General features: G+C 39.5%; 1 protein-coding gene across 1 annotated transcript in view; it reads left to right on the top strand.

Moving 5' to 3' along the window:
* Positions 1 to 15322, top strand: part of LOC150074965 (uncharacterized) — a 658991-nt gene that overhangs the window by 153763 nt on the left and 489906 nt on the right. Inside the window, exon 6 of the mRNA XM_090389013.1 lies at positions 2145 to 2253. Within this exon, the coding sequence (XP_090245139.1) occupies positions 2145 to 2253 (109 nt within the window). The remainder of the gene's footprint in view (positions 1 to 2144; positions 2254 to 15322) is intronic.

The raw sequence follows: 15322 nt of genomic DNA on the forward strand, positions 1-15322 counted from the left end.
AATGCCTTGAGCAACACAATCTTTAACTCAACTGATTGGGGACAACTTATAATAAACAAATACCTGTGTAGAGTGAATCAGTTACATAGGTCAGGTGAGATAGTAATAGTAATAGAGGCATGTGATGCAAGAAAGCAAGTGTATGAGCTTATGTAGCATCAACCAAAAAAAAAAAAAAAAAAAAAAAAATTCACACAACCATTCCCTCTAAATGTTTGTCCAGTTCCTCCTTGAATTTATTTAAGCTATTAACTTCCTATAAAGCATTTAGGGCTAAAGCCTCAGGCTATGGAAAAGTCTAGACTATGAAGTATAGTGCGAAAGCATCAGTAATACATAGCCAAATCCGAATTAACAGAATGTTAGCAAAATGGCATCATTTTAAGTTATATCTCATATTGTGAATACCTTCACAACGAGTTGCCATGATATTGCACTACTTTGAATAAGTAATGCTTCACCTGAGGAGAAGACTAATGTTACTTATTCTCAGATGGATACCACCACCACCCAGACGGCACCGTTTCAGCGCTATTTGGCCCTTCTTCGGTGACCATCATTGCATCACTCAGGTGGTACCTACCCACCCACCGAAGAAGGGTAGACTTCTTCGGTGGGTGGGTAGGCTTCTTTGGGTAGTTCTTCAGGGCTATTCTTCCAAATAGCCTGAAATGGTGCCGCCTGAGTGGTGGTATCCATCTGAGAATAAGTAACATTAGTCTTCTCCTCAGGTGAAGCATTACTTATTCAAAGTAGTGTAATATCATGGCAGCTCGTTGTGAAAGTATTCACAATATGAGATATGACTTAAAACGATGCCGTTTTGCTAACATTCTGTTAACTCAGATTTGGCTATGTATTATTGATGCTTTCGCACTATCAACTTCCACAACAACAGATGGAAGTTTGTTCCAGCAATTAACCACCCGCTGGCAAATTTCCACACACCTATTCTACAACTGTCTTTCCTCAGTTTGAATTTATGCCCCCTTAGGTTCGTAATCTGAGCAAGTGGAAGAACCCCATCAGAATTCAGCGTGCTCAACCCATTCAAGGCCTTATACATCTCAATCAGATCACCTCACAGGTGCCTAGTCTCCAGCCACTGCAATTTGCAGAATTTAAGCCTCTCTTGGTAAGAGGATCCCTTCATTCCCCAATTCATTCACCAATCTTGTTGCCCTTCTCTGTACACGCTCAAACAAATCTACATCCTTCCTAAAATGAGGCCTCCAGACTTGTACGCAGTACTCAAAGTGTGGCCTGACCATTGCCTTATACAAAGGGATAATCACCTCCTTTTCCCTGCTAGCAAAATTCCTGTATACCATTGACAAAACCTTATGACCTGCTCTTGTAGCCTCACCACCAAATACGGAGGATGCGGAAAGGTCAAGGGAATGACCACCACATATTCCCGGAGCAATATGGCCTTAGTTGCTAATGCTCCTAATAACAAACAAAACAAACAGCTCTTGCAGCCTGCCTGCATTGCTCAGAAAACTTCATATCTGACTGCACTATTACTCCCAGGTCTTTTTCATTTTCTACCACCCTAAGTGTAGTACTACACAGTTGGTATGTTCCTCTGGGGTTACTTCTACCCATATGCAGTACTTTGCATTTGTCAATGTTAAACTTCAGTTGCCACTTCTCAGCCCATCTGCTCAAATTTTCTAGATGTGATGGTATGTTGAATTGTGATTTACTTGCTTTTACATGAGCGCAGTGGACTTAGTCATGGAACTATTGTGTACTGCAAGTACGTATTTACTATAATGTTCTATGTATTTACTAGTAATTCATCTTTTTTAGTATAGATGCAAATATTGCTTTAAAATACTTATGTTAATTTCTACATAAAGCAAAATACTTATTTTTGAAACAAGTCTTAATATTACTTTCTTGCTGTCAGTACAGAAGGATGTAGTTTTTATTTTTGCTTTGATATTAATCAAAATTATGATTCTGATTTTCTATAAGTTAAAATTGCAATGTGCTCCTCCAGCACTTACTGTAAAGTAATGTTGCTTGTGTTGAGCAGTTGCAAAAGAGGAAAAAAAAAAGTACTTATAATTATTTAAGATACTAAATTTCTTCTAAAAACTTTGCCATGTGTACTAATGTAACTTGTTTTTTTTTAGGCTAATTTAAGACGTTTACTGGACTATATAAATAACAGCCAAATAGAAAAGATAGCAAAAATGTGTGCCAGAGGACTGGATCCAAATTTCCTATGTCCTGAAACTGGAGGTAGATTTTTATGCTGTAATAACAATTTTTTTTTTTTTTTTTTTTTTTTTTTTTAGTACAGAATCAATTTTGTTCTAACATAATTCATTGTTATCTCTTAGATAATAATATCTTTTATATATTGGAATGTTGCAAAATTAAAATATTCTATAAATATTCTTGAATTGTCGAAAAAGGCATCAGAGAACTGACGTGTGGCAAGTCACCTGAAATTGATGAAATCCCGGCAGAATTGATTAAAGCTACAGGTGTGAAGGGTGCCAAGTCTTGTACTCTATGGTATGGCCCTGTATCATCAGTATCTCAGAAGAACCAGTTGAAATGCAATTATCTGTAACTCAAAACTGTTTAGGTTAATTTTATGTGGGAGAAAGCAATGAATTCGCTGTGATTTATGTATTCTATGGATTTTCTATTTATTACATGAATGTTATGTAAGTAAATGTAATGTCTCCAATTAGATTGTTAGATTCCTCTGGATGCCTGTAACGGGAATCGTATCCTTGTAAAATTTTGTAAATAAAGAATTTTATTATTATTATATAAACGTTGACGAACACACAGCGGAGAGATCACAGCACTCTCTTATACCTTTATTGTAGTAGGCTCTGAAAATTGATTATCTGTGAGCTTAATGGCCACTTTTGTATCTTTGTACAGGGTGTTTCATGTAAAACCAGCCCCAGTCACTGGCAAAATAATTAGAGAAATCTAGACAGGAGTAAAATGAGATAAATACAAAAAAACTGTCAAAAGTAACTTTATTTATTCTCTCTGAATGTACACACAGTTATAAGAGATGCCGGAAATGATGTCCTTATGCATCTGTACACTTTTGTGCACATGTAATCATATTCAAGGTGACCCAATGCAAAACAGTGACGTTGATAGCCACGATATTTCTTCAAATGCTATCTTTCAGTTCATTTATTGTGTGGGGGATTGTGCTCATAAACTCTTCCTTTCAAATATCCCTAAAGGTAAAAGTCACACAAAGACAAATCTGGTGAACACAATCCTTTGCCACCTGTGCATTCCTCTGTGAAACTGTCATGAACATTGGCCAGTGATTCACGAGACGTGTGACGTGGTACACCATCCTGTTGAAAGTAGCAGTTTTCTTGCTCTCGCTCTGTTAACTGAGTGTAGTTCTCAAAAATCTGAAGATAAACTGCTGTGTTCACTGGGCCGATGATTCGACTGCCAGAAATTGCACACAATACCCCAATTTTCTAGTCGTGAAGCGGTTTCTGAGGTAAGCTGTTAGGATTTTTGGCACACCAGTATCGAGTGTTATGAGAATTCATGTGACCAGAAAGATGGAACCATGCCTCATCACTCATGAAATAAAACAGTGGGTAGAGTTCAGTATTTGCAATCTTGTTATGGAGCCACTCTCAATAATTCAGATGTTTTGCTGCATTAGGTGGCAGTAATTCTTCATGCGATAAGGTTTCAATTTCAGGTAATGAAGTACACGAAAACATGAAGTTGGTTTCACTCCAAGTTGGTTTGTTGCAACAATTTCCTGATAGATTTTCTGGGGTAGATAAAATTCTCTTTTGAATGTTCAATACTGCCTCTGGAGTCCTAACAGAGGTTAGACGATTTCTCGGTGCATTTACAACATTAGCATTAGCATTAGCATTAGCATTAGTAGAGGCATTTGATGCAAGAAAGCAAGCTTATGCAGCATCAGCCAAAAAAAAAAAAAAAAAAAAAAAGTAACATAAATAAATAAAAATAACCACTTCCACTTCACCCCTCTGTTCGTTCGAAATACCTGTCCATGTCCAGCTGAGCCTTAAACTTATTTAGGCTATCAACTTCCACGACAAGGGATGGAAGTCTGTTCCACCCACCAACCACCCGCTGGCTAAAGGCAAATTTCCGCACATCTATCCTACATCTGTCTTTCCTCAATTTGAATTTATGCCCTCTCAGGTGATTTTTCTGAGCTAGAGGAAGAATCCCATCAGCATTGAGCATGCTCAAACCATTCAAGGCTTTGTACACCTCTATCAGATCACCCCGCTGGTGCCTAGTTTCCAGACACTGTAATTTGCAAAACTTAAGCCTTTCTTCGTAAGAGAACCCCTTTGTCCCATTCACCAATCTAGTTGCCCTTCTCTGTACTCGTTCCAGCAGCTCTACATCCTTCCTGAAATGAGGCCTCCAGGCCTGTATACAGTACTCTAGGTGTGGCCTGACCATTGCCTTATACAAGGGAATAATCACCTCCTTATCCCTGCTAGAAAAATTCCTATATATCATTGACAATACACCATGAGCTACTCTTGCAGCTCGTCTGCACTGCTCAGAGAACTTCATATCTGCCTGCACCACCACCCCCAGGTCCCTTTCATTCTCTACCACTGTCAGTGTAGTACCACAGAGTTGATACGTTGCTCTGGGGTTGCTGTTTCCCATATGTAGTACTTTACATTTGTCAATGTTAAACTTCATTTGCCACCTCGAAGCCCATCTGCTCAACCTTTCCAAATCCTGTTGCAGCAGCATATGTCAGTAGTGTCCTTGACAACCCTGCCAACCTTCGTATCGTCTGCAAACTTGGACATTAAGCCTGATATACCATCATCAATATCATTTATAAATACAGAAAACAATAAAGGCCCCAATACTGAACCCTGAGGGACTCCACTAATAACATTAGTCCACGATGAGCAGTGTCCATTGATTACCACTCTCTGTCTTCTCCCCCTCAACCACCCCTTTATCCATAGCAGCAACTTGCCTCCAATGCCACACTGCTCCAATTTGTGCAGCAGTCTTCCATGTGCAACAGTATCAAAAGCCTTTCTAAGATCCAAGTATATAATATCAAAGTTATTCCCTGCATCCAGTTCTTTTGTGACTGCATCATAGTATCCAATCAAATTGGTCAGGCAAGACTTCCCCTTAACAAAACCATGCTGTGTCCTAGCTATAACTGAAGTCTTGTCTAGATGATCCTGCAGTGCTTCTTTCACCAGTGCCTCCATTAATTTTCCGGGAACAGAAGTTAAACTCACAGGTCTATAATTACTTGTGTCAGCCTTTGATCCCCCTTTGTGAATTGGGGTCACATTTGCACATCTCCAGTCAATGGGTACCTCCCCTGAGTCCAAGGAAGCTCTCATAATTATGGCTAAGGGTTTGCTTACCTCCTTTGCTGCCTCCTTTAATATAACTGGATAGATCCCATCCACCCCAGGTGCCTTTCTTGTGTTTATCTTCAACAATTTCTCCTCCACTTTGCTCTCAATTATTACAAGATTCTCTAGCTTACTGCTAGAGTTGAATACACCTCTGGCATTCCCCTCGCTGAATAACTCCTCATGTGTGAATGTCGATGCAAAATATTCATTTAGTTTGTTAGCTACCCGAGCAGGGTCATCAACAGTTGACCCATCGATCTCAAGTGGACCAATCTGATTCATCCCCTTCCTTCTAGAGTTTACATAAGTAAAGAACTCTTTGCTGTTTTTCTTCGCATCCCTTGCCAAGGATCTCTCGTAATCTGCCTTCGCCTGCCTAACCTCCTTTGTAACTTGGTTACAGATCAACTTGTATCTATCATAGGCGTCCGTGTCACGTGTTAATTTGTATGTATCCCATGCATTTTTCTTCTCTGCCATATGCCTCATTAGTTCATCTGACAACCATTTAGGCCTAAATCTTGAACAATATTTCTTAGTTGGTATGTAAAGCCTAGTAGCTTCCACGATAAGTTCTTTGAATGCTTCCCATTTTGAATTTGCTGTTGGCAATATCATCAGTTGATCCCACTGTATAGAATTTAAATACTGTCTCAGTCCATTGTAGTCGCCTTTACGAAAGCAATACCCCTTCCCTTTACCCCTAATTGTAGTTACCTCTTTGAGTAACTCCCACTTCAGCACACTGTGATCACTGCCACCAAGTGGTTCATTTATCTGCAGATTCTTAATGCATGAAGAATCACTACTGATAATCAAATCAGGAGTATTACTCCCTCTAGTTGCCTCCCGAACATGCTGATGTAGAAAACAATCATCCAATAAATCCACAAAAGCCTTGCTACTGTGTGAGTGACCAGCCCCCAAATTCCAGTCAATATCTGGGAAATTAAAATCCCCCATTATAAGACTCTCTGATTTACTGGCCCACTCTATTTCTCCGAACAGTTTCTTATTATACTCATCAGAGTTATTAGGCCTATAGCACACTCCTACTCTCAATTTTGATCTCCCAATGCTTATGTCACGCCAAACTGACTCGACACTGCACTGTCCAGCGATGTCGACTGGCTTCACTTCCTTGGATTTTATGTGTTTTTTAACTAATAGCATAACCCCTCCTCCCTTCCTATCCTGTCTATCCTTTCTGTAGACATTGTACTCCCCAAATTCCAGTTCTGCATTTCTTATATCTGTGTGACACCACGTCTCTGAAATCCCCACAATATCTGCCTTTGATGTTTTGAGCAATACCTCAAATTCATCAAATTTATTTACTAAACTCCTAGCATTGGTGTACACACAAGTATACATGCACCTGTTCTTTTTCTTAGCTACCCTAACACAACCCATGTGTTTACTTGTACCCCACCTGTTTACTTGTACCCCAACAGAACCTGTTGTCTGCCATTTTTGCAAATAAGCACTGAATAGTACTCTTATCTGAGATAGTAGCAATAGGAAATTTCTCAGAAAACAATTCCTGTGTTTCTTTAAAAGAGCTAGTACATACATAGGCTTTCACTATACAAATCCTTTCTTGCACAGAATATGGCATTCTTGACAGTACTGTCACACACCTATCACTTACGAGTGGCAAATGCTGACTGTTTGTTGAGCAACACAAACTGAAATGATTTGGCTAAAATTCATTCTTTGAACAACTTCGCACAGGAGTTGTTCAAAAATGAATATCACACCAGTATGAGGTGGGCCGGTTTTACATGGAACATCCTGTATAAGATTTTTTGCTTTTATTAGTTGTGGTGGTATATACTATCACAACATACCAACACAACAAATAGAAGCATTAAAAACCTTGTACAAAGATACAAAAGTGTCTTACAGAATTTTCTAAAATAAGAGTAAAAAATATTCAATAAACAGTGATTATATTTTTTCACGAACCATTGTACTGCTTGCTATTTCTAGTTAAGCTGTGGAATTTAAGACCAAACCAAGTTGCATCACATAAAAAATGTGCAGTTGACTCATGCAGACAGTGTGACCTTGTCAGTCGGTCAAGTTTACGTCTGTTCAGTTTTGCCTATGTAACAATAGACATGACATGACATGCAAGGAACAGTATGCTGCTTTCAAATTTTGTTTCCATCCCAAGAAAACATCAGCTGAAGTGTACGAAATGTTAAAAAGGCTTATAGTGAATCTACCCTTCCATATAACACAAGTCGCAGGTGCTTTAGAATGCTTAGAGATGGATGTGATTCAATCACAAAACCTCGAGCTCCAACCATTGCTGTCACCACAGAAACCATAAATCTGTAATCGTGAGAGAAGATTGTCCTATAACAGTAAGGCAACTTGCAGAGATGTTGAGAATATCAGTAGAAAGCACACACAGTATTCTCCATGACCATTTGAATATGACACGTGTTTGTGCATGCTGGGTTCCAAGACTACTTGAACCTGAGCAACAGCAAGACTGCATGGAGGTTTGTCGGGAGCTGCAAGATAGTAACTGAAGATTGTGAGGTTCTGCAAAAGGTGATAACTGTGGATGAGACATGCTGTCATCATTTCAACAAAGAGAGTAAGCAAAGAAGGTCTGCTTGGAAGGGTACATCATTGGCAACACTGAAAAAAGGAAAAGTTGGCTTCTGAAGTAAAGGTTATATCATTTTTTGATGAATTTGAAGTTCTGGCCAAGGCATCAAATGCAGTCATTGTTGGGATATCAGAAACGTGGTGTCACATAGATATAAGGAATGCAGAATTTGAATACATGGAATATGGTGTGCACAGAAAGGACAGACAGCATAGGAAGGGAGGAGGGATTATGCTATTAGTTAAGAAGCACATAAAATCTAAGGCAATGCATCCAGTCAACATGAGTGGTCAGTGCAATGTTAAATCAGTTTGGTGTGACATAAGCACTGGGAAAGCAAAAATGACAGTTGCAGTGTGTTATAGGCCTTATGACTCTGATGAGTACAATGAACAACTGTACAGAGAAATAGTGGGCCATTAAATAAGTGTCTTATAATGGGAGATTTTAACTTTCCAGATATTGACTAGAATTTGTGGGTTGATCACTCGCAAACTAGCAAGACCGTGGATTTATTGAAAGACTGTTTTCTACAGCAGCATGTTCGAGAGGCAACTAGAGGAAGTATAACTCTTGATCTGATTATCAGCAGTGATTATTCATGCATTAAGAATCTGCAGATAAAGGAACCATTAGGTGGATCACAGAATATTGATCTGCGATTTAATTAAACATGTAACTACCATCAGGGGTAAAGTGAGGGGTTTTTGCTTTCGTAAAGGTGACTGCAGTGGTCTCAGACAATTTTTAATTCTGTACAGTGGCACCAACTGATAATGTTACCAACAAATTCTAAATGGAAAGCATTTAAGGAATTAATCATGGAAGCTGCTAGGATTTTCAAACCAACTAAGAAATACTTCAAGGAACACATGAACTAATGAGATTCATGACAGAGAGGAAAAATGCATGGGATGCATATAAATTATCAGGTGACACAGAAGTATGTGGTAGATATAAGCTAGTCTGTAATCAAGTCCCAAAGGAGATTAGGCAAGCAAAGGCAGATTATGAAAAATGTTTGGCAAAGGATGCAAAGAAAAACAGCAAAGACTTCTTTGCTTATATAAACTCTAAAAGGAAAGAGATGAATCAGATTGGTTCACTGTTATCAATGGTTTGTCTGTTTATGATCCTTCTCAGGTAGCTGACAAATTGAATGAACATTTTTCATCTACATTCACACATGAGCTTTTTCTAGGGAAGTGGAAGCCAGAAGTTTATCAAACTGTGGTCGTGGAAGAGAACAGTCAGTGGATTGTTTGGCACCTGTAAAGGGATAAGTATTTTTGATAGTTTTACCATATTATTCATTAATTAACATACTACATTGTGTTTTACAAAGATATTAAATAGGATTAGTATCCTTCATTAGCTTCTTACTCTTAATTTAACTAGTGATTTTTGGAAGTTACGACTCCCGGTGTTGGTGACAATTTTGTTGAACTAGCAGCCATATTGTAATCGATAAGAAATAGTGTAACGTATATATCTCGAACTGATAGCGTAAGGTATAATGTAATATGAAGCATTGTATTAGGAATCTGTTAGCTTAGTATAGTATTATCAATTAATCAAATATATTTATTAATCTTATTAAATTTAATTGTTAATTAAACTGCATTTAAATGGAAATCATGACCCAGACTACGAGATGCGAAGCAAAGATCGCAGACTAGCGAGAGTTGTTGTTATTTGGTTTTTAGGAGCATTGGCAACTAAGGCCATATTGCTCCGGGAATATGCGGTGGTCATTCCCTGACATTTCCGCATCCTCCGTATTTGGTAGTCACAGGCTTGAACCCCAGTCTAATCAAGAAGCGTGTGCTACGCTCTGCTGCCCCTGCCCACCTGGCTATGGAGGCGCCTCTAGCGAGAGGGCTGTGACTTGGAGGAGAAACAATGGGACTATTCTCCAATGCGTCACAATTTAAAAAAATGTGTGAAGTGTGAAATGTTTGCCGAACTTTCTAAAACAGGACATGATCTAGCCAAGGAGGATGTCTTTGTGTGTGCTAGATGTCTAGAGTGTCAAGAAATTAGGCACCATCTCATCGTTCTGATGGATGTCTATGAGAGTTTGAGGTGTAGGGTAAATGCCCTCGAAGAAGTTAATATGACAGGCCCATCAAGCTGTCAGCTGCCCAATTCAATGGCAGAGCTCACTCCTATACATCAGGCAACAGAGAGGCAATCTCCAAGGCAGAATGCGCTGGTCCCAATGGAACTAGTTATTGTTGGTGACCCTATTGTCAGGGTGAGGGGCTTGGCGCATTATAGCCTTAGTTGCTAATGTGCCAAAAATTCCAAACAAACGAACAAACAAGGGTGATGGGGAATATACTATGCAAGAAGGATAAGTGGAACAGGACCCGGGTACATCTGCCAGGGGCAACATTTCATGACGTTATAGAGTAGATATCATCTTTTAAGGACACAAAAGTGATATTGTTGTACGTGTTGGAACTAATGACATTAAGAGTAAGAGATCTGTAGATTTACTCAAAAAGTACAGGTCAATGTTGAAAAAAAGTCGCAAGTTAGGGTTGAATTTGAAAGTGTCTCCAGTTCTGTCCAGACATGATAGGAGGGAGTATATGATGAGAGCCTTGTTCAGTTTGGCCCTGGAGAGATTGTACAAGGCTCAAGGGGTAGAATTTTTTTCAGCCTGCTCTGTGCTTGTTGACAGGAAAGACTGCTTCTATGGGGATGGGGTACACTTAAATAGAAAGGGTGCAAGAATATTTGCTGATGCTATCGAAGCAGTGTTAGGTGGGTTGGAAAACTGCTAGCTTAGGGGGGGGGATACACAGACTAAAAGGTTAACAATGGCCGCAGGCAGAAGTGTAAAAGTGATTTTTGCACTGCATCCATTAGAATGAGCACCAGCATGGAAAGCAAGGCAATGGAGATTTCCAGGACTGTTGGGAGTCATAGTGGAACAAATAATACATGGACTGTGTTAAGGTAACTAAGAGTAGAAACATGTGCATGTATACTTGCATGTACACCAATGCTAGGAGTATAGTTAATAAATTTGTTGAGCTTGAAGTGCTAGTGAAGACATCAAAGGCAGATATGGGAATGCCAGAGGTGTATTCAACATCAAAGGGAATGCCAGAGGTGTATTAAACTTTGGCAGTAAGCTAGAGAATCTTGTAATAACTTAGAGTAAAGTCGAGGAGAAATTGTTGAAGATAAACACAAGAAAGGCACCTGGGGTGGATGGGATCTATCCAGTTATATTAAAGGAGGCGGCAAAGGAAGTAAGCAAATCCTTAGCCATAATTATTGAGAGCTTCCTTGGACTCAGGGGAGGTACCCATAGACTGGAGTTGTGCAAATGTGACCCCAATTCACAAAGGAGGATCAAACACTGACACAAGTAATTATAGACCTGTGAGTTTAACTTCTGTTCCAGGAAAATTAATGGAGGCACTGGTTACAGAAGCACTGCAGGATCATCTAGACAAGACTTCAGTTATGGCTCGGACACAGCATGGTTTTGTTAAGGGGAAGTCTTGCCTGACCAATTTGATTGGATACTATGATGCAGTCACAAAAGAACTGGATGCAGGGAATAACTTTGATATTATATACTTGGATCTTAGAAAGGCTTTTGATACTATTGCACATAGAAGACTGCTGCACAAATTGGAGAAGTGTGGTATTGGAGGCAAATTGCTGCAATGGATAAAGGGGTGGTTGAGGGGGAGAAGACAGAGTGGTAATCAATGGACACTGCTCATTGTGGACTAATGTTATCAGTGGAGTCCCTCAGGCTTCAATGTTGGGTCGATTATTGTTTTCTGTATTTATAAATGATATTGATGATGGTATATCAAGCTTAATGTCCCAGTTTGCAGATGATACGAAGTTTGCCAGGGTTGTCAAGGACACTACTGACACTGCTGCTGCAACAGGATCTGGAAAGGTTGAACAGATGGGCTGAGAGGTGGCAAAGCAAATGAAGTTTAACATTGACAAATGTAAAGTACTACATATGGGAAACAGCAACCCCAGAGCAACGTATCGACTCTGTGGTACTACACTGACAGTGGTAAAGAATGAAAGGGACCTGGGGGTGGTTGTGCAGGCAGATATGAAGTTCTCTGAGCAGTGCAGACGGGCTGCAAGAGTAGCTCATGGTGTATTGTCAATGATATATAGGAATTTTTCTAGCAGGGATAAGGAGGTGATTATTCCCTTGTATAAGGCAGTGGTCAGGCCACACCTAGAGTACTGTATACAGGTCTAGAGGCCTCATTTCAAGAAGGATGTAGAGCTGCTGGAATGAGTACAGAGAAGGGCAACAAGATTAGTGAATGGAACAAAGGGGGTGCTCTTACGAAGAAAGGCTTAAGTTTTGCAAATTACAGTGTCTGGGGACTAGGCACCAGCGAGGTGATTTGATAGCGGTGTATAAAGCCTTGAATGGTTTGAGCATGCTCAATGCTGATGGGATTCTTCCTCTCACTCATAATAATCACCCGAGAGGGCATAAATTCAAATTGAAGAAAGACAGATGTAGGATAGACGTGCGTAAATTTGCCTTTAGCCAGCGGGTGGTTGGTTGGTGGAACAGACTTCCATCCGTTGTCGTGGAAGTTGATAGCCTAAATAAGTGTAAGGCTCAGCTGGACAGGTATTTCGAACGAACAGAGGGGTGAAGTGGAAGTGGTTTTTTTTTTTTTTTTTTTGGCTGATGCTGCATAAGCTTGCTTTCTTGCATCAAATGCCTCTACTAATGCTAAGATATTATTGGGATATCACACAGATATAAGCAGTGCAGAATTGGAATTTGGAGAGTACAATATGTGCAGAAAGGATAGACAGGACAGGAAGGGAGAAGGGGTAATGCTGTTAGTTAAGAAACACATAAAATCTAAGGAAGTGCATCCAATTGACGTTGGTGAACAATGCTATGTTGAGTCTGTTTGGTGTGACAAAGGGGTACTCTTATGAAGCACTGGGAAAGGAAAAATTTAGAGTAGGTGTGTGTTATAGGCTTAATGAATCTGATGAGAATAATGAGCAATTGTGCAGAGAAATAGAGTGGGCCAGTAAATCAGAATGTCTTATAATTTGGGATTTTTACTTTCCAGTTATTGACTGGAAGTTGTGGGTTGGTCATTCACACACCAACAAGACTTGGTTTTTTGGATGACTGTTTTCCTCAGCAGCACATTCGAGAGGCAACCAGAGGGAGTAATAATCTTGATCTGATTATGAGCAGTGATTATTCATGCATTAAGAATTTGCAGATAAAGGAACCACTCAGTGACAGTGATCACAATGTACTGATTTGGGAATTACCTAAAGATGTAACTAACATAAAGGCTAAAGTGAAGGGCTTTTGTAAAGGTGACTACAAGGGTCTCAGACACTTTTTAAATTATGTACAGTGGGATAAACTGATGATGTTAAATTCTAAATGGGAAGCCTTCATGGACTTAATCTTGGAGACTACTGGGCTTTTCATACCAACTAAGAAATACTGTCCAAGGTTTAGGCTAAATGGATGTCAGATGAATTAATGAGGCTCGTGGGAGAGAAGAAAAATGTATGGAATGAATATAAATTATCAGGTGACACAGAAGTCTATGGCAAATATAAGCTTGTCTGTAATGAAGTCAAAAAGGTTAGGCAAGCGAAAGGCAGATTACGAGAAATCTCGTAATCTGCCTTTCAAATTGGACCACTTAACATAGATGGGTTGACTATTGATGATCATTCTGAGGTAGCTGATAAACTGAATAAGTATTTTGCATCTATATTTATACACGAGGAGTTATTCAATGAGGGGAATGCCCGAAGTTTATCAAACTCTAACAGGGAACTAAGTTGATTTTGTAATAACCGAGAACAAAGTGGAAGAGAAATTGTTGAAGTTAAACATAAGGAAGGCACCTGGAGTGGACAGGATCTATCTAGTTATATTAAAGGAGGCAACAAAGGAAATAAGCAAACCCTTAGCCATAATTATGAGAACTTACTTGGACTCAGGGGAGGTCTTCATGGACTGGAGGTGTGCAAATGTTTCACCAGTTCACAAAGGGGGGTTCAAAAGGTGACACAAGTAACTATAGACTTGTTAGTTTAACTTGTGTTCTGGGGAAAATAATGGAGTCACTGGTTAAAGAAGCATTGCAGGATCATCCAGACAAGACTGCAGTAATAGTTAAGACACAGCATGGGTTTGTTAACAGGAGGTCTTATCTGACCAATTTGTTTGGATTCTATAATGTGGTCACAAAGGAACTGATTGTCAAACATAATTTTGATATCATATACTTGGATTTCATGAAATCTTTTGATACTGTTGCACATGGAATACTGCTGTACAAATTGGAGAGGTATGGAATTAAGGGTAAGTTGCTACAATGGATAAAGGGATTGTTGAGTCGAAGATGACAGAGAATGGTTATCAATGGACAATGGAAATCAATGGACTTCATGGACAAATGTTATTAATGGAGTTCCACAGGGTTCTGTGCTGGGCCCATTGTTGTTTTATGTATTCATCAATGATATCGATGAAGGTATATCATGATTAATGTCCAAGTTTGCAGATGATTCAAAGGTTGGCAGGGTTGTTAATGACAGTAAAGACAGTATGCTACTCCAACTGGATCCAGCTAGGATGGGCAAATGGGCTGAGAAGTGGCAGCTGAAGTTTAACATTGACAAATGCAAAGTATTACATATGGATAGCAATAACCTGTACTAACCTTATTACATATGGATAGCAATAACAATACCTACGTACCTACTCTGTGGTACTACACTCAGGGAACTGAAAAGTGAAAAAGGCCTGGAGGTAATTGTATAGTCAAATATGAAGTTCGCTGAGCAGTGCAGATGAGCTGCCAGGGCAGGTCATGGTCTTGTCAATGACATATGGAAGTTTTGCTAGCAGGGACAGGGAGGTGTTTATCCTGTTGTACAAGGCAGTTTTCAGGCCACACCTAGAGTACTGTGTACAGGTCTAGAGGCCTCATTTTAGGAAGGATGTAGAGTTGTTAGAATGAGTACAAAGAAGGGCAACAAGATTGGTGAGGAGAACAAAGGAGTGCTCTTACCTAGAAAGGCCTAAGTTCTGCAAATTGCAGTGCCTGGAGAGTAGGCAATTGTGAGGTGATCTGATTGAAGTGTATAAGGCCTTGAATGGATTAAGCAAGCTGAATGCTGATGGGATTCTTTCTCTTGCTCAGATTAAGAACCTGAGGGGGCATAGATTCAAATTGAGGAAAGACACTTGTAGAAAATAGATGTGCATAAATTT

The sequence above is a fragment of the Mastigoproctus giganteus genome, chromosome 14 (assembly GCF_048544385.1).
Source record: "Mastigoproctus giganteus isolate SK-2022 chromosome 14, ASM4854438v1, whole genome shotgun sequence".
NCBI classification, from domain to species: Eukaryota; Metazoa; Arthropoda; class Arachnida; order Uropygi; family Thelyphonidae; genus Mastigoproctus; species Mastigoproctus giganteus.